Source organism: Metopolophium dirhodum, chromosome 5 (assembly GCF_019925205.1).
Source record: "Metopolophium dirhodum isolate CAU chromosome 5, ASM1992520v1, whole genome shotgun sequence".
Lineage (NCBI taxonomy): Eukaryota > Metazoa > Arthropoda > Insecta > Hemiptera > Aphididae > Metopolophium > Metopolophium dirhodum.
In genome coordinates this window covers 24,581,315-24,607,671 of record NC_083564.1, presented here as the reverse complement: position 1 = coordinate 24,607,671, position 26,357 = coordinate 24,581,315, and the positions used below count along the sequence as shown (strand labels likewise).

The 26,357-nt window shown below is 33.2% G+C and overlaps 2 protein-coding genes across 5 annotated transcripts in view; one reads left to right on the top strand and one right to left on the bottom strand.

Annotated features, from left to right (window-relative positions):
• The window catches only part of LOC132944689 (uncharacterized), a 382,446-nt gene that overhangs the window by 253,471 nt on the left and 102,618 nt on the right, over positions 1 to 26,357 (bottom strand). For all 4 annotated transcript variants that reach the window (XM_061014161.1, XM_061014160.1, XM_061014163.1 and 1 more), the window contains one exon: positions 11,969 to 12,027. The gene's annotated coding sequence lies outside the window, so the exon portion shown is untranslated. The remainder of the gene's footprint in view (positions 1 to 11,968; positions 12,028 to 26,357) is intronic.
• LOC132945662 (zinc finger MYM-type protein 1-like) lies at positions 1,994 to 4,590 on the top strand. The gene is made up of 6 exons (XM_061015429.1): positions 1,994 to 2,488; positions 2,559 to 2,664; positions 2,994 to 3,080; positions 3,177 to 4,125; positions 4,174 to 4,320; positions 4,390 to 4,590. Exons 1-6 carry the CDS (start codon positions 2,356 to 2,358, stop codon positions 4,588 to 4,590), a joined length of 1,623 nt encoding a protein of 540 aa, XP_060871412.1. The 5' UTR covers positions 1,994 to 2,355.

Below are 26,357 nucleotides of genomic sequence, written 5' to 3'. Positions count from 1 at the left end.
TTTTGTCTCAATGTGACTAGATTATGTGATCTATCTAAGTTTGCAGTGTTTTTACATTATACGTATAGATTATCTCTTAAATATTGATCGAAAAATAAATACGAAAGCTCCTATTTTTAAATAGTATATAATATAATATACTATTATAATTATAAGAAAGACACTTTTTTTCGTAATATTTTTTCTGTAATAATTGTACATAAAACCTATTGTACGAGATTTTTTTTATTCCCAACAACCGTTTTTTCTACCATCAACGATCAATCGTTACCAGATTGTATTGTTATTTTTATTATTATTTCCGTCCACGTTAATTATTAATAGAAAATCGTTTTCGTATTACTTTTGATTATTGCGTTCTCTCGTGACTGTTTCTCGACGCTGCCCTCAGGCCCGAGCTTCAGTCTCGATATTTCCGAAAAATTAAAACTTTCGCAGTGCAGCCTTTCGTTATTAAACCCAGCTTGGTATTATATTGTACGGTTGTTTCAGCAACGGAATTGTTAGCCATTGTTAGCCGTTATTATACGTATAAAGCCTGTGTAAAAAAAATCGTGTCAATCAAAGTATTTTGCGGGATGTCTGCAGCAGGCCAACACCGTGGGGACCCATGTCATCGAGACATCACTATAATAATCATCGATTATTCATAACACGTACCACCGTGGTTAGTTATATTATTAATACGACCTCGTCACCGTACGTCGTTCTATAGGACCGCATGGTTATGTTTGTCGTTAAAATTGATACGGAATTTTGATTTTTAAACGGTAGCTATTCATTTTTTATCTCATCAAAATACATATTTTACAAAAAATGTCGATGTATCGTGCATTGGTATTATTATATGCCTCTAAATATCGCTTTTTTTTCCCCGAGTTTGTATTCAAAAACTATTCGTTCAACACTTTTATAATATTATATGCGTAGGTACATTTCAAACAAAAGTGTATCATTGTACTTCGGATTATTATGTTATAAAATATGTACATAATATTATATAGTTGTTGTGTAGTTCGCATTTAAAAGTATTATAAAATACGAATATAAATGTTTGAAAACAAAAGTTGATTGTACACAGGTACATGCGATAATAATATTGTGCATTCTCGATATGCGCATATATAGGTAAGGGTGGAACAAATAAGGGTAAGTACACGCATAATATCATGAAACGTGTTATGTATGCATTTCACATGTTTCGTCAAGAGAAAGGTATCCGTAAAATTAATAACTTTCGAAATATAATTATAGTGATGTTCACGCACTGCGACTGTTAAAATAATCATTCCGACTGTGGCCACGGCGGCGTGTAGCAGTTCTCGTATAGACCTTACCTATATACTTGCAAAGGCGAGATCAAAAACTTTTTCGAAAATTTATAGGATTATATTATTATTCTAATAACGCCAATTTATCGTCCGTATTATACACGCGATGTAATATTATATTGGTATCATAACATTCAAACCAGAACCGGATTGGTTAGGCGAGCTACCGAGAAAATCTCGGTGGGCCGCTTAAAGTTTGGGCCGGTCGTGCGAGTGTGACAGTGGCGGCGCCAGGGGTGGGCCAGGGTGGGCCCGGGCCCACCTTAAAAAGTCTCGGGCCCCCCCTGTGGCCCACCCAAAAAATTAAATTTAATCATATTAGAATACTAAAAAATATCTCACGAATAAATCATGATTTAGTAAAATATGAAAGTATTAAGTCATAATAAATGGCGTGAACAACATTTTGAATGGGTTGAAAACTTGAAAACTATGCACTATGCTTGAAAGCCTCATAGATAACGTGTATTTTCCAGCGGCTGAATACGAAAATAATAAATTATACTTATTAGTTATTGTTAAATATTAATCTATGTTATTAATAATTTTGTTGAAAATTCCATGAACTACGCCAACTGTGGGCTTAGAATGCTTAGATTATTAACCAACTATGATAAAGAAAATACAAGGGAAAACATTCTATTTTTAGATACTTTTGAAATATTGCATTGTCTTGTGAGTTGTAACTTGTAAGAATCAGTAACAGTTTTATCGACGGCGATGCGCGAGGTACTGTTATCTACAATTTACTGTATATTTTTAATTTTGTAAAACCGTTTATTCGTGTATGTAGTTTATACTATTCTATGTTTTCCATTTTGTGGTCATTTGACAGTTGATTTTGTTCTTGATTGTTACTAAACTGTTGTTTAAGGTATTTTACTACTACGATTTTTCGGTATTTTACAAAGTAGTCAAACAATTCAGCTACGACTTTTTATTACTTATTCATTGTTATTTATAATTAACATTTATTAAATCAATATTTAATTAATTAATTATTTAAACGTTTTTACTCGTCGTCATGTCAGAAAGCAATATCGAAAATGAGACTATCAAAACAAAAAACGTCAGATCTATAAAATCTTTTTTTTTTGCGCCTAAAAAGATAAAATTGGAAGTAAACAAAGCATCTAATTTTGATTCTCCTTCTGATGGTAAGTTTTTTAAAATAAATATTATGAGAATTAATAATTAATATTAAATCAAACCTAATGACCATTTTAGCAATAAATTCGAAAACTACAAATGTAAATAAAAATATTCATCATTCGACTGTAATGACGATTGAACATGATACAACTAATGCAGAGTTTTCAAAATCATTTAAAAAGTGAGTTGACAATTTTTTTCCAAATGATTTTTGGTATAATATATTATGTTATTATTTATAACTAAGGCTGTGAATTTAATGCACTATAAATCTTAAAAATTCATTAAAAATATCAAAAAAAAAAAAAAAAATGCAATATAAAATGCCAAAAATGATAGAATATTATACATTAGTACATTATATTTTACATGCATAAAAATGTGTTTATTTAATAATAAAAATATTAATTGAATTTAAATTTTGTATAATGCTATTCACCTTAAACATTTTTCAAATAAAATAAACCGTACTATAGTTTATAACATACCATTTAATTTGAACTTGTTTAGTAATACAAATGAACAACCTAATCAAGAACTTGAAAAATCAAATTATTCATCTTCATCTAGTACCTGTAGTAGTGTTGACTTATGCAGGTAAATTAATCATACCTTTAATAATTATTAATTAATACCTAATGTTTAATAGCTTACTTAGGAATTTATATTGAATAATTTTTTTTTTCAATCTAGTTCAAGCTATGAAAGTGCTGATGAAATTGATGAATCTATTTTTACAAACTGTGAACCAGAATTAGAGTACATAGTCAAGCCTCAAAGCCTTCGTACAGTTCCTGGTCCTTATGATATTTCACAAACCATCGATGAAGAGCCATATCAACCAAATTTAAAGAACTATCCTAAGACTACCTATGGTACTGGCCGGACAAAGAGGACCAGAAGTTTTCAATTTTGTTGGTATGAGCAATTTAAGTGGATAGAATATAGTCAAAGTGAAAATGCTGTATATTGTTTTCCTTGTAGGTTTTTTTCACTTAAACAAAAGAACGATAGTGATAGTATGTTTATAAGTACAGGTTACACTAATTGGAAAAATGCAATGTCTAGTAGGGGTTTTTTGAGACATGATAATAGTGATGAACATAAAAACTGTACTATTTCATGGGTAGAATTTAAAAAAAACAAATTAAACAAGACTTCAGTGTTATCAAAATTAAATAATCATCATGCTAGTATTGTAATTGAAAATAAAAAATATATGGAAGCAATAATAATTTCTTTAAGAATGTTAGCTATTCAGGGTATTGCCTTCCGTGGACATCTTGAAAATGAATCTAGTATAAATCAAGGAAATTTCTTAGAGTTGATGAAAGTTATTTCTCTTTTTGATAATGTTGTTAAAAAGAAAATTAATGGCCCAAAAAATGCTAGGTATCTTCATCATTCAATACAGAAAGAATTAATTCACATCATGGCTAGTATGATAATAAATAAAATATCTTCTGAACTAGACAAATCTATGTATTTTGCAATAATGATAGATGAAACTAAGGATATTACAAAAACTGAACAATTATCAGTTGTCGTTAGATATTATTATAACAATGAAATTAAAAAGCGATTTTTAGGGTTTACTCCACTAAAAAATTTAGATGCAAACACATTATTTAATCATATTCAAGTAAAATTAAATAAATGTAAGATTGATATAAATAAATGTGTTGCACAGACATATGATGGAGCTAATGTTATGAGAGGCTCAATTAATGGAGTTCAAGCTTTATTTAAAAATAAAGTTCCTCATGCTGTTTATATTCATTGCCACAATCATCGTCTTAATTTAGTTCTTGTAGATGTAGCAAAAAATGTTGATGAAGTAAATTTTTTCTTTAATTTTTTACAAGATTTATATAATTTTATATCTGGATCTTCAATTCATTCTAAGTTCATTGAGCTTCAAAAACAAATTTTAAAAATTCCAAAACCAATTGAACTTAAAAGATTATGCCTTACTCGTTGGTCATCTCAAATTCATACATGTCGAGCTGTTAAAGCTACCTTGGAAGTTATACTGTTGTTATTATATAAGATTTCAAATAAAAAAGTATGCGTTCCTCAGAAGCTACTGGTTTACTTAAGAACATAGATTTTAAATTTATATATTTATTACTTTTTTTTAATGATTTACTTTCCCAAATTAACTTGTTGACCAAATATTTACAAGATAAAAATGCTGATATGGCCAAAGCAATTATATTAATGAATTCTCTTAAAGAACATTTTTGTGAAATAAGAAATGATCTAAGTTATCATTCAAAATTATATAGTGAATCCAAATTAATGGCAAATAAATTAAATATAAAACACCCTTCTGCACAAAATAAAGAAAAAAACAGAGTTAAAAAATTACCCAAACATTTGCAACAATTTATAGTTGAAGGTAGTTCATTGGAAAGTTCAGTATTAGGTTCAGAAACTGATTTTCGAAAAAACCTTTATTTAATTATTATAGATAAAATCAATGCTGAACTAAGTAAAAGATTTTCTAATAATGAAGATTTATTGATAGGAATTAGTGTATTGGACCCAAGAAATAGTAATTTTTTGGATAAAAATCTTATTCATCCATTTGCTTTATCTTATATGTGCGATATTGATTCTTTAGATTCTGAATTAAACATTATTAGGAAATCAATAAAACAATTTGAATTAAAATACCATTCTATAAAAACTATTTTTCAATTTCATAAATTTTTATTGGATTATCAATTAGCATTTTTTGAATTATATAAGTTATGTACTATTGCAATTACAATACCTGTGTCTTCAGCAGCATGTGAAAGAACTTTTTCATGTATGAAAAGAATTAAATCATATTTGAGAAATTCTATGCTTCATGACAATCTATCTAGCTTAAGTATAATTGCTATAGAAAAGTCTGAAGCAAAATCATTAAATATTGAGGATATAATCAATATTTTTGCTGAAAGTCATAATAATAGAAGAATTTTATTAAAATAAATTATTTATATTATTATGTATTTTATTGCTGTTTTTCTTAACTTACCTACATGTGTTATATAGGTACTTATATAATATATTATTATCTTATCGTTTTTATTATTTCCAATTAATTTTAAACAAATAATTAATATTAAAAGTTTTTAATTGTTTAATTTAAACTTTAAACAGTTGTTTTTTATTTTATCTTAAAATATTATATTTATTTATATAGTTTTTTTTTTTATATATAATAAAATATGTTCATTGATTGTTTATTTAAATTGGTATTATTACATAATATAATGTTTATTGTCAGTTTAAAATATTTGTAGTTTTGTTTTTATGGTTATAGAAACTCAATTGTACTACAGTTTTATTGATGCATGATGGTGTAATTGGTATTGAGTGTAATTTTGGGTTAGGGAGTATAAAAATTAAAAAGTGTTTACATAAATATATATTTTGTTAGGAAATAAATACTATTAATACATGTTTACGAATCATTGTTTTATAGTAAGTTTACACGATGTACTGTAAAAAAATTGAAAAATTGGAAGTTGACCCTCCCCATCCCCCCTCTGCAAAAGTGCCTGTCGTCAATATTGTTTTTATATATATATTAAGTCAACAATTTGGCCCTCCCTAAAAAATTTGGGCCCCAGCCTGGCCCACCTGGTATTAAATTTCTGGCGCCGCCACTGGAGTGTGAGTAAAAATAAATTCATGTTTAAAATACGATTTGCCACCTATAAGCTCGTAATAGTTATAGACGTAATTTTGGGCCACTGAATATGTAAATGGGCCGCTTATAGAAGCGAAAATCTCGATGGGCCAATACATACCAATCCGGCCCTGATTCAAACAGTTTCCGTGTTTTCCGAGCATTTGAATATTTTACGCATAAAAGTATTTCTGTACCTATACTTTTAATCGTGTACATTATGACATGAATTTGCCTTTTGTATTCGATTTTGATTCATTAGCGCATAATAATATTTGTACTCCGATTGAACTATACGTGGCTTTATGTGGTCATTATTATTTCGCTAATTTGTATTATTGTCACGAATTCGAATAAAGTTCGAACGAGTCGTATCATTTGCGCGTTGCTCGTATCGGCACAACGGTCTGATAAAATAGCATTTGGAAGAGTGTACATTTTTCTGGTTCGTACTTGGATAATAATCGTATAGCAATATGATTACAATATGATTACAATGCAGTTCAACATTCTGAGTTCAACATTTAAAAAAATAAATAGCATCGTAAGAAAAATATAAACCTAGACGACTTTGCAAATATTAAAAAAGAAAATGATCGTTTTAAAAAATAAATAAATTTATAGATTTTCTTGTTAACAACGATTTGGATAGTAGGAAAAATACACAATTTAATTACATATAGTCCCTCGTCGATATTATAGTGAGTAGGTATGATGTGTATTGCTTTGATGTCGCTACATCCAAACTATTAGTTGTACATTTCCAAAACATCTATGTTTAAAATATTATGTGAAAGCAAATTGTTTTAAATTAATAAATAATAATAAAAAAAATCTCATCTCAAATCAATTTGTAATATATTAATAAGACTATCTACTAGTTACTACCTATATCTAGTATAATCGTCAATCACAAAACAATCTCGATGCGTAGGTAATTGAACAACCAAACTAATATTTAATTTATTCATCCTCCAAGGCGCCTAAAACGAAATTGGTGTAGAGAAATGCTAACTTAATATAAAATTTAAAAAAAAAAAAATTATTAAATAAATATATATATATATGTTTATATGAAAATTAATGTATAACCTCAATTTTTAAGTGTCATCACTGGGTGGCTGCTTTTATCAAGATTATTCATGTATTATATGTATTTTTGTATTTCAGCTAATACTATTATTGTACCCATGTGGTAAAGATTGGTAATAAAGGAAAAAAAAATGTATTCATAGGCTACGCGCATATAGGCGAACTCCAACTACACCAATAACTTTCCGTAAATTGCACGAAAATTGCGAAAAAAAATGGCGCAACTGTAAATAATTATTTGCGTCCTGGGTTAAAAAAAAAATCAAATAACCAAGTAAATAATTGTAAACTTGAGATGTCTATATGTTGGCCAGGAATGACGAACGTTCCTTTAACAAGCTCGTCGTATAATATAATGTCTGAAGCTCGTCTGTTGTTAAAATATACCATACGTCTATTATATACCACCAACGCATAATATATAATATTATTATCCAGCTATTATATTGTGATTATTATTCCAATATGATAATATATACCTTTTATCATAATATAATATCATAATCGTCGGTAAGAGTCTCTTATGGTGCAGCGTAATATAATTCTTAACGTGATCCTACTTCGGAATCGTCTGCGCGTATATAATATACGAATAAAACGCTCTAATATTATTCATAATATTTATTCGAAACACAAAATCATATAATAACGAAAATCATTTTCCTTAGCGACACTTCAAAACAACTCACACTCCCACTTCTGCGCTATTACTACTACTACTACTACTACTACTACTACTACTACTACTACTACTACTACTACTACGACTATACAACTATACCGCAACTACCACTACTCATCTACCAATACCACTGCTACCGCTACTCTACCACTCGTACCACTTCTCTTTACCACGACTGTCTACCACTGCTACTACTATACAAACACTTCTCTGCTGCTGATGCTATACAACTATACCTATAGTATTATATTGGCGTGCACGCCGCAAAGCGCAAAGTCACTTCTAATACCCGCCGTACACGATAATAATAATATTTCGTACAGTATTATACGACTTGTACAAGCATCCGAGTTAAGACGAAGCTCGTCATGTATATATTACGTCTATCTGGTGCGGTTATTACCGCGTCCTTGGTCAGCCCATTCGTAATAGCGTATAGGACATAGGTACCTATGTACGGGCCGGGTACGGACAATAATAGTCGGTGTCACCCGGTCACCAAAATACTTCTATGCGCTGTTACACCACTACTCACCGACCGACCTGTGTCGCATGTGTGTATATATGTGTATTAGTACTCAACAGGAATTGGACAGGTTCGCCGAGCAAAACCTGTGAGTGCTAGAGTGTGGTGGGCGTGTAGGTGTGTATAATAATTAGACTTATGATAAAAAAAAAAATTATAACGCGGTTTTAGGTAGGTATATAGTTGCTGTATAATACTAAACGCCGGGTGTTTAACTACATACCTATAACACATGACGTGTGAAGTGCGTATAACGAGTGTGCAGTGTACAGTCGATGTGGGATTAACCGGTGGCGAATTTAGAGAGGGCCGAGGTGGTGCTTTGGAGCTGAAGCACCCGCTGCAGTTGAAATTTTTTTTTTCTTACCATAAATCACTTAGATTTCGGGTATCACGTAGAAAACTAAACGTATTAATTGTAAGCTACTACTAAAAAATAGGTTAAATTTGTTTTCACCCCTGAAGTTTCCTGTGTATAAACATGTTCACGATAAGCAAATGCAAGGAGATATTTATTGTCAACATAGCACTCAACATTAATGATGATAATATGACAGGTATCGTGTCGTACCTGTCTATAGAGTGATTGCATTATGATTTTTCACACGTTTGATGTACCAATAATCTTATGATAAAAAACTAAGATCGCAGGTCTTGATCGGAGAATCGGAAATTTAATCGCGTGGGCACACGCACAAAAAGCGTTTACAATTTGGCTAGAATGGAATTTAGTTGGGTCCGATATAATATCGTAGAAGTGATAAGAACTTAAAAAAAATGTGTTCGCTCCAATCGAATAAAGATCACTGTAATAATTTTTTTTCTGTCATAAGTACATATTACTGAATTTGTCGGTACAGATAGAGTTAAATATGTTATTAAAAATTTATAATATCCATATCTATCTATATATAAATAACAAGTGAACGATAGAAATGTCAGATGGTGGCTGTCAAGTGCTGGTTTATAAAATTAAATACCTATTTATGTATTATAATAATATGTAAAGCTATGACATATTGACATGTGCCATGAACGCTGACCGGTATGTCAATGTAATATTATTTTGGTAAACAAGTATAATATTACCTACTATATATAATTTTCAAAATCGGTAAAGAATGTTCATCGCATTTAAAGTTGACTTTTTTCACGATATTTGAATCGTACGTATTTTCATAACTCTTCGGAGTATACTTTTAAGCGGGCTTACAGCATTTGTGGAGTGGCTCGTGCCCCAAAAGTTCTTCTCTTTTTTGCCTCATATCGTGCGAGCGGAGCCATTTGCAATTAATATTACGAACGTACGGACACCGCAGAAATTGCTCTACAAATATACGTCGTCGAGTGAACATGCATATACCTATAATATATTGTGAAAAAAAAAGCATGCTCTTGCATCATATTATTTAGCTATATAGTAGGCACATCGATTCATCTCTTTCGATGAGGGTATACAATAAATAATAATGCGCGTAGGTATAGAGCGTGAGACGTATCCGCTCCTAACGTTATTGTATACGAATGTATACGTATTGTAATAACGTGAGGGTAATACAAAAAATAAAAATATATAAATAAATACCAATCGATCCTTTTTATTTATTTTTCAATAGCACGGCGAATTCCTTTTATAGTGCTGCAGGAGCAATACCGTTTTAAACTACTCGTCTTCATTGTCCGTCGTAAAAAGTCATTTTTAAATATCTGCAGCAGGACTCTATAATAGTATTACAATAACACATAGACGTTTTGTTTCGTCGGGAGTAGAAGAAAAAAAAATAGGTACCTCGAACATTGCATTCACCTCAACGAAGAGGACGTTATCATTGTATCGTTTGTTTATCACTGACATTTTCAAAACAATAATATGAACGCGTTTGCGGAACACCTCTCAACTTGTACAAACTGTATAGTAATAATAATACGTCGGGATAAAATATGTATTTCGATTTCGCGGCAGTAAATAATTTTTCTCTCGCGGACGACAGTTGTATATTATTTTGACGGGTGCGTATAAATAATATCAAAATAATTTCTACTCTTTCCAGATCACACGTTTTACGATTACTATTATTATTATTATTATTATTATTATTATTATTATAGTACATTTATTTATTTATATTTACTCGACGAGGGCGCATTGTAAATAAAAAATGGATCCCGATCTTGCTCGCCGAACACATGGATGTAATAAATTTTTTTCTCAACTCCCCTCCGGCATTATTTTTTTTCCCCGTCCGTTTCTACTCCATATATACCATTCTTATTCTAAATAAACACCGGTCGTACCTACTACTACTACTACTGTTGCTACTCTGCCACTACCACTACTATGCTTACTCCGATTTTCAATTATGCCGTATGTATCGATCGGTCGTTTTCGAACGTCGATGCGAAATAAAAAAAACTACAACAATAGTGTAGGTATATAAATTCAATTGCGATTATATCTACAGGTCGTTTATTAAACGCTCCAGAGTCTATACACACGCAATGTGCTCTCCGCATTGCAACAGCGGGGTATATATATAGAATAATATATGCATAAAATATTATCTATTTGAGTGTATAATAGGTTATAACCCGGTATAACGTCCTAACCGTGTTATGTCTCTGCTGCAGAAAACGCAATCGACGCATTCAAAAGAAATCACTATAAAAAGAAACGTTCGATCTGACACGCAAACGTATTACAATACTATTATATTTTATTTACGTACTTGGCATAATATTACGTTACTCGCGTAACTGCCGTGTCCGAACGACAAAATATGGTAATAAGTAATATCCACCACAAATAAGTTAGACATTTGCGGCGGTTGGTGATGGATATGGATTCAGTCATTCGGTATTTACACCGATAATAATATGAAAACGTTAGGGGTAACGGTCGGAATGTGTGTACATATATTTTGTTGAATAATGTAAACATTTTGAGGATTATTCACTATTATTGGTTTTCATTTGAATTTGAAACATTTAAAAGTATATGAAATAATAATATTATATATTATATCAATTGATAATTATTCAAAAACATCGATTTCTATATTATATTTCTAAGTAACAGTATTAATATTATAATATTTTCAAATTCTATTAGGTACGTAATTTAATATTATTTCTACCAACTATTCCATATGCCATTAACTCCATTATAATAATTCGATTTAATATCGAGTATATAGGTAATATTATAAACAAATCATGCTGTAGTTCTTTTCAAAATAATTATTAAAATAATAAATTATACGCGTGCTCGCTCTGATATTATTAATACTATTAAGAAAACTACAATGGTTTGCTATTAATTTATACATACATATTATATATGAAGGGAATAAAGAAACGTATATTGTCTTATACAATGGAGCCTGTTAAAAAAAAAAAAGCGTCATAAATAATATTAAAAACTAAAGTAAACTTTTACCTTTGTTGAAGTTAAATGATAATTAAAAAATAAAATACAATAAAAATACTAATTCCACACTTACGGTTCAAAATGATGATGCTGTCATATCAATTAATCTAAATCCTTTTCTCAAAAGTTCATCTGAAACAATTAAAAATGAAAAATTAGTAACTACGCTGACTATTATTTTTTTTTCTTATATACGTTAGCTTAAAGCGATAAAATAAAATATCTAAAAAAAAAAATACGTCATAAAAACACGAAGATATAGCTTTATAGAATAAACCATTCAAGCAGCTAAAATAAAGAGGCGTACCTAGTTAAATATTATGTCTCATGTTAAAAGATAATTAATTTTTGACGTAGAACACTGTATTTTTCTTGGAATTTATCAATATTATAATTTATAATATTATCAGAGGTATGACTTTAAACTACCAGTCACTGTAGAGTTTAGAGTTTCAAAAAGTATTTATTTTTTTTTACTGCGCTTATAGTTAGAAAGTACATTTCAATACATAATGTGTTTGAAAACGTGCAATTAAAAATAAGGTTTTTTTTTTATCTTAATTACATGTTGTGTTTTATTATTATTTTTCTGAGAATGTTGATCAGCCACTTTTTATAAGCATCATGCCCAATAGTTTATTAAATTTTATTATTAATGATTAGCACATCGATGTCAGGCGATTGGAATAAGTTCTTGTAACACTTTGACAGTATTTTTTTTTTTTTCACCTAAACACTGAACGCCGAAATACACCTCAATCATTGATTTAGTATTAAACAATTCGTAGGTATACCAGAGTTCTGAAAACAAACGATGCTTCCCATTCGAAATGAAAACCGTAATTAAAATCTAGGGTATTATCAAATCATGATAAGATTTTTAACGGTATACGGTGGTATTGCCTTGGGCATATCAGTGTACCAACAAATGAAAAACCGATATCTAACCAAGTCTCAAGTTTTCCAAATGTTGTTAAGAGATTTTTCACCCTGCTCCTGATGGCATTTTTATTTTACGGGTCACGTTTAGACTGTTATAACGCGGCGGGAAAAAACCTTTACAAAATCGAATAATTGACTTGTAAAATATTTATAATCTGCGCTGAAAAGACCATACTATTATTTTGAACACGGAATAGGTAAACACGGTACCTATGTTGTTCAGAAGTATAGCACTTTAAAATATAATATGCGTAGTGGGTACACACAGAATTAAAATAATTATTTTTTTTAAACTTTTATGTGAGTTGGCTATTAAATTAGGACTGTTTGCGCACTAAAATCGTTGTATTACATTATATGTTTTTCCGAGTTAATAAATCCGACGGTTTTTATTTAATCTTTTGTGTAATTACAAAGGTTTAATATTCATCAGATTATAATATCTCAGAGTAGGTTGTATTATATATAATATTTATATGGGCCAAGGTTTGGGATTGTACGCTCGTATTATACCATCTCGAGAGCCCTGTGCCGTTTAAGGATTCATTACGATATATTTATACCATACTGGTATGCGGTTATGCTTTTATAATAGGTGATATTGTTGAAGAACAAGTTGCACGCGTAGAGATTTCAATGTACCTCACTACATATCTACGAGAAGTTCCAGTGTTGTAAAGTACTCGAGAACAATTATTTGAGTGAAAGTATTCAAATAATTTTTAAGTAGGTAAAACCGTTAAGAATTTTAAAGTTTCACCAAATGGTAAGGTGTACAATTACGGTTCTGATAATTTATAAGGTAAGAAAAATATTTTATGAACGATTTGAAAGTATTTTGTCAGGTGTTGGGATACGTATTAAAATACTTTTTAAAATGAGTACCTACTTGAATACTTATAAAAAGTATATTTTACAAGACTCGCGTGAACGCATTCATATCGAAAAAATAAAATTAAAAAACCACGAGCAATATGTAAGTATTACGCGATAAATATTATACCAACCTTGCACATTATTACCGTGGAATTAAAAACATATATTTTACGATCGATCGCTTTTCGATTCAAATATTACAAGAATCTAAAACTATTAATGAAATACGATTAAAGAACAACAATATTATAATATCTACAACGCATTGAGCATTAATACATAGACGTTTTTTCCACGACGATTTGCTTTATTATAACCACGACATTTGCCGTTATACAAGGCGTAACAGAAAGACCTGACGAAAAAAAAACGATGTTACTTAACGTATGACAAAAATTGTTAAAATGATATGATTAGTAAATATAATTTAAGAAATATACTCATTTCAGCTAAAACCCCCAAAAAAATATTATTAAAAAAGTTATTACGTTTCAAATTCATTTATACCTAATCATAAAAAACATTGATATTTAAAAAAATTCTAAATAATAAACTACGTGAATTAGATAATTGTTTTTACTACTAAAATTTTTCTTATATCAGATTCATAGATGTGCTATTTTGAATGTATCCAAAACAATTTAAATCAAATTTAAGTTTTTTTATTTTCAGTGTTAAAAAATAAAAATAACACTTATATGTGTAGCACAAGTGACTCTAAATTATATATGTATAAAAAAAAAATTTTAAATATTGTTTACAACAAAAGTTATTTCAAAAGCCAGTTCCATCTGTTACACCCTCTATATTTCGGCGCAAACGACAGCGACGAGTCGCGTGCGCCACTGCCTATCATTATTACATAATATTACATAATAATATTATTGCTATAACTTTCCGACGCGTTTAAACGGTTTGTAGCGGAGGACGCGCAAAGCTCTGTTCGCTGTGCAGCTGCCGAAGACGCAGAGACAATCGCGTCAGTTTCTATTAAACAACAACAACAACAACAACAACTCGTCATCACAATCCGCGCATTATTTGATCGGCAGAGCATCGGTACACAAGTTTAAGGCGCCGCGCCGCTGTTAATTGCTTTTCCGATTAAGCGCCGCAGACAGAGAGTTTAAATTAAAACGCTCCGCTTTTAAAATAACACGAGCTACATATATAACCACGAGTAACCCTACCTACCTACCAATATTGTTCCGTACGGCTGTCGTTTTGCGCGTGTGGGTGATACGCGGGGAGACGGTATTATACCGCATACCCGGTATATAACATCGCGGGTACGCAAGACGGTCACACCGCGTCGTGACCGGATTTCGATTGTCCGCGGTCGGGGAAAAAAAAATCACCGCGGCGGACCCTCTTTCCAACCGTGTCGATATCGTTCGCAGACTCGCGCTTTGCAGCCCCTCGTCGGATACCACGAGTATTATACCTATGTGTTCCCGAGGGACACTCGACACGCTTAAAATGTAATATAATAAACACAGGTGGTTATCATCTCGAGACAAACACGTATAGGTAATACAGTAGAAACTCGATTAACCGTAGTCACTCTCTGGTAGCCGTCGCCCTCCGTCGTCGACCACAAAAACGGCATACGCAACACGCAGGTCTTACTTCTCCGTATAATGCGGAAATTTGCCGTTCGAAAGCCTCTTGAGTCTCGAAGAAACCAAAGATGATGACGAATTATTTTGTAAAGTATGTACATACCGTCTATACTGATATATAAAATCATAGCGTTTGTTTGTATGTTCGGGACGAACTCCGAAACTACTGAACCGATTTCGAAAATTCTTTCACCAATAGAAAGCCACATTCTTTGTTAGTGTCATGGGCTAATTTAAAAAGGAAATTTATTACCCCCGGTAGGTGCTCAAACGGGAACTTTGATATTTACGATAGAAATTTTTGTTCATTAATGGTTGCCATGGGTTACATAAACATGTATATATATATATATGAATTAATGTTTGTGTGTAGATAGACCTCTGGGAAGAAGATAGGAAAATTTAAAAAGGGTTAAATTTGTTTTTTTTATATTAATCGGATTTTAGTACAGTTATAGGTTAGGTTAGGATTTTTCATTAATTGATTATATTAATATATTATAAGGTGACAAAATCGTCAAACACCATATTATTATTATTATTTTTTTTTTTGGATTAAATAAAGCGTCGGCTACTATAATTATGGCCGTTGGCTGAATCGAATTAACATACGTTTACACGTATTCGTCTTAAAAATTACCTACACCGAGTAATCGTACAAATTACAATCGATTAATCGTACTAGATATAAAGGTTATAATATCACTTATCGTGCGTTTTAAGTTGAAGGGCTAAGACTCTGACAGAATGTCGGATATTCAAGTTCACTTCTCGTCTCTCCGTTTCGAATATTATGTAACTATAATATGTGAGGCATTCAGATAATATGATGCGTTTGATCGCGAGGGGTATGCCAAAACTGGCGCATATTATAGGGGAGGAGGGATGGTCTTCCCTCTAACATAATATTATATTGTTGGATACGTATATTATGTATTATACATTGTAATAAATTATATTATTTAGTTATTGCATATTTTATAAACGCGGGAGTTACTTTTTTTACCGTATGCGTGTGTGTGTGTGTGTGTGTGTTAGTATGTTATTACTATATATATATTTACACATTTTCAGCAAAAAATAATAATGCAGGAAAATATGAAATACTTCAATGTACTCTATGAAAATGCGAAATGAGTGGGTTTGCATTGACATTTAACATATTATTATTATATAATACGACGTCGTCGCATTGATTCGTTTGTATAACATTATAATATATAATAGTTACGGCGGTGGTGCAAATCGGAATAATGAACGGCGTGTAGAATCTAGCGAGGAACTTTGTATATAAGTTATTAGAGATAAGAGGTAAGGAGAAGCGATTTTACCACATGACGACCCATACGGGAATTCGAGTTCCAAAGTCCATTCTGCGATCAACTAGCTGGTCTAATACGAGGAGATCAGCAGCGACTGGTGTATCATATACGGTAGTCGTGGGGTGAAACGCGCGATGAAAAACCATAAAAAAAACCAGTGAATCCAATAAACCCGCATCGGACTCTTTCCACCAAGCAAGCGACCGTAAGTCGTAAGCGGTACTTGTGGACTCGGCGGATATTATCGTGACATGCGCATATTCGAGAGTCTGCACCGACTGCGCAATAAAGTGCTTTGGCCGCTTTTTAAAGTTTTAAATCAGAAGCTGTCCTCGCCGCGAAACCGAGTGCTTTAAAAGCTTTGTGTCCTGGTACTATTATTTATACAGGTAGGTAGGTACTACAGTGTAACTCCGGCGAGAATCGCGACATTATTATATTATATTATTTATTTTATGGCCGTGAATTCCGCAATCCATCAAGACGAGTTGGTCCCGCTCGGCCGACAATACAATCGAAAACGATTTAATGTTCGACCGACACTGTCGTATATTAATATGGTTATTTGTATACCAAATACATTGACATAATAATATTATAATGTGCCGCTCGCGCCGAATGAATGTTATGTATGGTTCAATAATTGTTTCGCGACGACGACGACACTTAATCGCAGCGCAGAAAACGCAGTTGGCTAATATAAAATGATATGCAGTTATAATATTACTATCATAGCTTCAGCCCCCCCCCCCCCCTTCCACCCTCGAAGAGTAGCTCCGTCCCCCGCGTCCTGCATCCCTTATCCACAGTTCGAGGACTGGCTATAGTTTAATGACTGATAACGTCGCGTTATCGCAGTGCAGAACAAATAAAACAATATATACGATGACGTTGATTATTGTGTCAATCCTTTTCGCACTCTTTTTATTTCGCTCCGAACAAACCGTGACTTGTCGACGATTACACTGTACGTTATCACATTATATTATACACCTAATATTGTGTACAATTTTTGTTTTCATCAAAATATAGTGCCTGCGCGTTCGGTGTACACGGCTTCGCGATTTTTGGCGTGTGCAGTATATATATTATATTTTACTATCGTGTACCCACACATAATTATGCATATTATACAGTCGGCTATAATATTCGCCCTTGGACGTTTCACGTGGGTTTCGTATATTATTCGGTGCGATATGGTTCGCTCTCGCATACGGTCTGCCGATCGGTCGGCTGTTTGTTCGCTGGTCGCGACCCCGCGGTAACGATAGGAGCATTAAAACTTTTAAGTACTGACGTCACAGCACAACGGCTCCCGACCGGCAAATCGTTACGACATTCCGTTTTTGTATAGTTCGCGCCGTTAACATAATATATTACACACATGTACGTGTATATAATATAATATGTATTTGAGCTGTGTGTGTGTGTGTGTGCTAACAAGTCTTATACGCGCGCGGAGCAGACACTTCGCATAATATTCTTCGGCACCGATTTAAAACTCACCGCTAAGGAACCGTCACGTCAGCCCGTCTCTGCTCCCACCACCATTATTGTATCATGCATCTATATATGTATAAATAAATTAATGTTTGTGTGTGTGTGCGTGTGTATGTGTGTGTGTGTCCTTTATACATTCCTAAACGGCTGGGCCGATGTTGATGCGATTTGGTACAGTGATAGACTAGATCTCTGGGCAGAAGATGGACTAATTTAAAAAGGGAGAGGACCAACGCCGGGAGGTGCTCAAACGGGGATTTTGATGTTTCCGATGGAGATTTTTATTTATAAACGGTTGCCATGGATTTTAAAGCTATTATTACTATTTTAAACATATTATTCATATAGATTTGTCATTTTTAATGAGCAACGAAGTGCACGGGATCAGAATATAGTAGTATATTATAAAAAAACAATACAGTTAAAACTATTAACTGGGTTAAGTATGAACAATCGTACTATATGTATAACAGGTAAAATACCAAAACAAATCTTACAAAATTCAATAAGCTAAGTAACGACGTAGAAACATGCGCATTCCAACAATTATGTAATAAAATAACAGTTAGTATAATTTCAAGCATAGGTAGTCAATAAGTACGGTGTAACTAGGTTAAACTTAGTATCGATATTATATCTATGGTGCTTCGATAGTAAAATTTAAATATAAGTAATATTTGATGACAGAAAGAGGGTCAGTGGGTATTATAGTGATCGCGTGTGACTCGATTACCACAGTGGGCCACCAGTGTTAAAGTCAGAGTTTGGTGATGGTGTGACTCGATTGTCACTGGACGTCAATGTTTAATAAAAGTGCTTATAACATTATTCTTTGTTCGTTTATTCGTGTGCGTCTGAAGTGATCGGCTGCAGTTTACTGGTCACGCGAACCACTATTTCGAGGCGTGTTTGATTTCCATTCGATTTTCCATCATCTGCCCGTCGCGATTCCTCGAGCATTACTACAGATGTTCCTAGCACCGACATTCATAATTGTGCATCGTTACAATACGGTATACAACGATTTATCCGAAGTCAAACTTGGCTTTTACGGAAATGAAGACATTTTAAATATTTATAACGCCAGTCGGTGTCGACGCACCCCAACCACTCCAAACCGCCCACAATCGAAATAATGTCGGACGAATATTTCATCCAGGAAACACGGGTGGATGTGGGAATATGCCATACATACCGCTATAATATGAACAATAGATGCACATGACATGTTTTTTAAATCCCAGAAATCTACTTTTCAATATTATTGAGATTGTTTTCCATAAAATACTTACGGTTACGATATTATTATGTCAATAAAAATGTTACGTTTATAATACGTCTCCTCTAAACGACAATAATGAGACATGGAAAAATAGCATTTATTGAAATTGTATACATTCTTTTTTTTTTTTTTTGTCATATTTGTTTTTTTATTTGTACAATCTGTATAAAAATATAATTACAATAAGCACAATGGAGGGGTAATACAATTATAGGGCATTGGTCATGGTTGGCTTGAAGAAGAAGCTATTCATTAATAGCACTTCATAACAGGATGGTGTATACATTCTAGAATTGTTATTTTGTGCTGAGCGTGTGTGAGGTGGGGAGGGGGTATGGGGGCTATGGCCTACTATTAAAGTGTATGGTATTCAAGTGATTTCAAAGATCAAATTTTGAATAAATGCATTAATTATTCATGGACGGATAAAAAGGGGTGTGTGCGATTGGCGATAATAGAGTTATGTAAATTCTGTTGACTCCTCTTATCGAGTAATTTCATGTCATCATATCGACACATTTCGCGCTGAGTATATGAAACTTTTCAAATGATTCCGCACGGACGACGAACGATACTCGATCACGGCTAATTCTCACTGCGTTGTGCTGCAGCAGTAATAATTATACAGCGTGTATTCTCGCCCTCGGTAATTTAGTTTATTCGCGTGGAAATTTTTTTTTTCCTTACTCGAAGTCACAAGACGCAGACGTTTTTTATTGGATATCGTCCAACGACAGACGTTTTTATTTATTGTATAAGAAAATAAATCCGGCCACAAAAAGGTTTAATTCTCCGGCATGTTATACCGACGAAACGAATGGATTTTCCATTATTTTACGGTCAATGCCCAGAGCCGAGCCCAATACCTATTTGTTTACTAGTTAGAGTCCATCAAAAAGTATTATATACTCACTTACATGGCGTGCATTTCACCTTTGCTAAACAAATTATGTTGCTTAAATTTATAAAATATGTATTTAATTTATTTTAATTTGTTGCCATCGTATTGTTTTTGTTGTAAAAATGTGTGTGGCAGTATGGTATGTATACATAATATAATATATTATAATTGTAGACCTAAATAATAATAAAACTATGTTTACCTACATTATATGCTGATAATATATTAGGTAATATAGTAAAAATGTCATAATATTATATTATATTTACAATTCTAATTGATAGATAACAATTGGTGTAATTTATATTTCCTACATATAAATTATAAATTATAAAACAAGTGGTTTTTTTTATGTGTATTTATCATCATAAATCAACATTTTTTATACGCTTCGTAAACATTTTCGTAAAATACTTTTTTTGTATAGGTAGTTTAATCATTGTATGTAAATATATTTCAACCCAGTTTATTAAAAAATAATTATTCCATGCAGTGGTTATGCTGTGTATTTCGGTAAAATATATTAATTTGAGACTTGGCATTCTTTTTTTTTTTTTTTACTTAAAATGTCTTTAAATAACTTGTGCCAAAGAATATTAAAAAGTCATGAAAGTCGTCCAGTGGTTTTCAAAGTTGCTGTTTCATCATAAACGTAATCGAAACAAAAACGTTTCGAGATTTTAAACGGAGAACACGAGTTGCAATTGGAATGTTTTCTTTCCATAATTGTTACTCACACAATTGTTACTTACATTTCCCGTGTCTATCTTTGAATATAATATTATTATGTCATTACGAGCACCACAATATGGCGGCGTTCCTAGTTTCCTACGTCCTACTAATAAGTTATACTTTTTTCGATTGTTCTATCTGTTCCATTGTACAGGGGAAAAACATTGATCCGACGTGCGTTTTCGTGTAGTATAAAATTAGGTAGACTAAACTCAAGATACACTCATATCTACAATTTCTTTTTAAATTTTTGGCGGGCAGAATCTGGTTACAGGTACCACTAAAATTGGATGTTGGTTTATCCGAAGTTAATAGCCCTAAAAAATGACTGGACCGTTTTCAATCAAAAGTTATTTCATTAGATTATTACTTGAAAAATCGGAGGGTGTATACAACTTGAGTTTCAAACTCATATAGGATGTAGATAGGTAAAGGGTAGCTCGCACATGACTTTTTTAGCAAACGAAAAAAGAAATTATTTTTTTTTTGTCAATCTAAATGGTTGCAATTCGTTACATATTATATTAATATTATAATTAAAAGAAATACGGTACATATTATATACATTTTGTAGAAATATATTTATTAAAAATACAAATCGTTGTCCTGCAGGACAAGGTCGGGCGGGACAGCTAGTAATAATATAAAGTGCTGCGTTTTAAAGAAAATATTTTAATTAATATATTAATATACGACGGTGAAAAAAAAACAAAAAGAAATTTTGAAATGTCACCGAGTGCCTTTTAATCAAACGACGGAGACGCGTTGCGTATAATATGTATGGTAAAAAAAAAAAACTCCAACGGAATGAAAACAATTCGTCGTTTCGACTCGACGACGACGACTGCGGTCCTTCCGAACCTCCTCCTCCGACGACGTTCTGCCCTCAGACGGCGGGCAAGTCATGCCGCAGTAATTCAGTCATATCGGTTTTTTTTTCGACTTCACTCTGTTCGATTGGCAAAAACCCATCATCGTCCTCGTATAAGATGTGCTTTATTATTATTACTATTCTCTCTCGCCACCGCCGCCGCCGCCGCCTTGCACCGTTTGCCCGCGGTCGGCGTTATATTATATTATATTATATTATTTCATACGCTCGACGACCTACCATTTAATATATTAACAGAATGTCGGAGCACAATATTATTATTGCGTCTGCCGCACACAGTCGTCGGCGCAAAAGCGACTCGGCGAAAAGCGCACTCGTCTTGCGGTCAACCGCGAAGAAACTATAATATACACGCGCGCGACCGCGACCGCGGTACCATATTATATATACCTATATTCGCGGCGGTATACGTGTCGGTACGACGTGGTACGATATCGTAACAACAACGACGCGGCAAGTGTGGCTGCTGCAGTAAAAACACGAGGGAAAAAAAATTGAAAAAAACTTTCCCCCGCGCACACCGACTGCGTACTCGCCCGCTCGCGTACATTATATTATTATTATTATTATTATTTTAGACTTTGCGGGGTAATTAAAACCCCGGCAGCTTATTGCAGGCGCCCGCAAACCCTACGCGCGGAAACGCATTCCCGTGCTGAGCTGTCGTGTTACTATATTATATACACACAATATAATATATATTCGTTACCTACGTTATATTATTATAATATATTATATCGTGTTAAATTATCATTATATTCTCGCGGCGCTTCGTGTAATTTTTTTTTCTAAATTTTATAATTCCATGTGATGATAATATATTATTATGCGCCGGAACGAGCCTAGGAGACACGTCGAGACGTGTCGACGGAGCGGAGGCGTGGAAGTCCGTTTAGTGCGACCACCGCCGCGGTACAGCGTATGATATAATTATATTATTATTACATGTCGCGCAGACGGTTTCGCGGACCAACGTAACAAGACTATTACAACACCGGTGGTATAATTACAGTGGTCACGGTGGTCAGAGTTAAAACGATTGTCGTGTTCGACCACGGTTTATAATAATATTACTACGATGCGGTGCGGCGAACAACTCCAGCGCTGTGTGCTCGCATCTTCCCACCGATCCCCGCTCGTTATTTTTTGTTTATTATTTTTTTTTAATTATTTAAAACCGTCTAAACGCCCGACGGTTTTCAGTTATGATGTTAAACCGTATTATGTTATTTACTGCACGTGAACAACAAGACGATTGACAGAGGAAATAGAAAGAAACACCTGGTCAAGTAGGTAAGTATATTATATTACTGGTCTCGCCTTATTCGTGTTAAATGGGAATTTTTTGAAAAATCGGTGCAAAATATACTGCAGGTAGTTGCCCAATAGGCAAATAAAAATTGCACGTGACCGCTTGTCATCTAGATTCCGAGCCAGAACGTGGAAGGAGGCATTTTATATCGGTCCCAATATCACACACCTGTTCCAGAACTCTTATACCTACTTCTTTCTTCTGTGAAAAATCTAGACCTCGTTTCCCCGCCGAGTGCCGCAGGATAAACCTGCAGGGCGTACGTTACGATTTGTTTACATGACTAATTATGTAAGCAATACGACAGCTGCGGATGTCGAGAAGGGTTATAATGTAGGTAGGCCACTTTGTACGGTCGGGTCAAAACGTATATTAAGACAGCAGAACGCGGACACTTTGTACGGTCAGGTAAAAGTTTAGATTGCCGAACGCGGACACTTTGTAATATTACATTATACATAAAGTATATAACATATAATAATAAGAATGAGTCTGAAGCTTATTAAAAATGTTATCAATTTTAAATATTATTTGGAAAATCTATAAGTACCTTACATTCCAAATAGGAGAGAATCGTGGGTATTATTACCTATCGACAATAATATTTTGAATATATTATGTATGTGATATAATATGTATATTTCCCAAGTGCAATAGCGAAATTAATCAAATGTTCGTTTGCGTTTATCGTTGAAATGCATTTCACTAAGACGACAACTGTCACATCGTCACGATGGCAACAACAAATGAAATACAATTGGATGAACGTGGCAATAGACTTTGTAAGAGACAAAAATCCAAAGCTGATGACAGCAGTAATAAACTATTAAATGTATGTGACAAGCGTCAAAAATAGAAAATAAAAAAAATTTAGAATTTTTAAATTCCATATATCATAAGTATTGTAGTTTTTAAATATTTACAATAGACGGTTTGAACGATCGAAGATTGTTTTTCGATATTATTTTTGATTTGTATATTATACACATTTTTAATTTACTTTACTTTTTATAATATAATACAATTATAATTTATATAAGTATATTATTATTACACCAAGAAATGTTTGGTTGTTACTTAAATTGCAAATTATATTACATTTTTAATTGTCTTTTTAAGTTGTACAATATTTTAATGATTGCCATTATAAATACTTCCTGCTCAGGTACATAACTTATATTTACAAGATAATATATACTTTATGTAAATAATAGCACAAAACGAACATTTGTACCCGACGTATTCACGTTATGCGTTTCAAACAATAGATTGTATACAAAGTGACCGCGTTTACCGTCATCCGTCTAGGTAATAACCACCCTGGTAGATATTAGTTACCTACCCAATGTATTTTACACTTGGTGCGGTCCGGGTGCTGGCTGTCCATCAAGACGGTAATAATATAAAATGTGTATATATAGAATACGACTGAACGCGTGTTATGTTGGATAGGTTATAGAGACAAGCGGGCTCGCGAACACCGTCGACAACGTTTGGAAAATGATATAGAAGAGATGGACGATGGAACCGGAAAAACGGACTAGACGATATTATTATTATACGCCGTGCAGAGAGTTACGACAACGTACCAAAGGCAATATAATGTTGTTGGACAATGAATTGTTATATCGTAGACGCAGAACAATGCAAGACGGCGCTAGACGTGCGGTACGATGGGAGTCACGCGACCCCTTATACTGGCGTGGGTTTCGACTGACGGGGTCGCGGTGGGTCGGGCGGGTGTCTGGCCGGAGCGAATAGCACGTAGACGGGATGTGGAGAGAGCGACAAATAACGAACGAAATAATTAACAAATCACGTGTTTAACTCTGCAGGACGATACGCGGCAGTGTTCGACGTCTGCGGTGACGAGTTTAGGAATTGTTCGTGGGGTGGTGCGGTCGCAACGGCTGTGCGGGTCACGTTTGTGATTATTTTTTTGATAGTCTCGAAAAAAAATGATGTAACATCATTGTGGGGGGTTCCGATGTATAGCTGACAGTCGTCCGCGAAACGTCGTGCGATGTATAATTATGATATAATATTATATTGTAATATCGTTTGCACACAATATACGACTGATGTATGGCGAAGGAAAACGCGGAAAAACATCAAATAAAATAACATCCGACCGTGTGGGTTACGCTCTCTCACTCTCTTTATAATACGACTCGAAACTCGCGCGCCACAACATTCCGTCGTGGTATCACTCGCGGTACCGTCCGAAGGGTGGGCGTGGGTGGGCGGGCGGGGCAGAGGTGGCTGCTTCCCGGGGTGGAAAATATTTTGCAGTGACGAAACTTTTGAAATGTGTGTTTTATTGCTTGTATAGTGCTTTCATATTATTATTACGTTTTACAACCTTAAACGGAAAACGGTGTTCCTAGAAAAAACTTCAATCCGCGGCCCGTTGATAAAGTAATATATTATTATTACGTATATTACGATTTTGTATTTGATATTTGTGTTGTTAATAATAATATTATAATATTTCTTATTTACAATTTTGCGCAAAAACGATCAAAGGCCACACAATTTGTCGCTGAATATTGGCGGCACACGTCTTTTGCACTCGATTCGTCGAACAATACACGAGTGTACGATAATACGATCGCCCTATTTAAATAACTCATAATTGTTCATCTCTCGCCTTACGCTAAGTCCAAATCGTTAACATTTTTCAATAATATATTATTATCATGTTATCCCACTCCACATAAAATTATAGTAATACTATTCGTACCTATAGCTGTTTGTTTACTTAAACTATAGTTTAGTGTTAAACACGGTATTACACCAAGAGCGTATAATATTTTTTTGCGGAATTCATAACAAAACAGATCAAAATTACTGAAATACTGGTTTTCCTCGATTGAAATCAATTTGAACATATTATTTTTGTTTTCCACCAAACATTTATCATCGACAACGTCGTTTAATTAGTTAGCCATTCCGTACAAAGTAAACACCTTGCCTATGTCACAATATAGAATTGAAATGTATTTTCAATGTTAATGTTAAATACCAGACAATTTGTATGCACGATAGACATTAAAATGGGCTGTTAATTTATCGCAAGGT

Bases quoted from the DNA above. Each gene is read 5' to 3' on its own strand.
- LOC132945662 (XM_061015429.1), top strand. From the start codon at position 2,356: ATGTCAGAAAGCAATATCGAAAATGAGACTATCAAAACAAAAAACGTC. The intron at 4,126-4,173 runs GTAAAATTAAAT...TGTGTTGCACAG, and splicing joins CATTATTTAATCATATTCAA to ACATATGATGGAGCTAATGT. The intron at 4,321-4,389 runs GTAAATTTTTTC...ATTCATTCTAAG, and splicing joins TAGCAAAAAATGTTGATGAA to TTCATTGAGCTTCAAAAACA.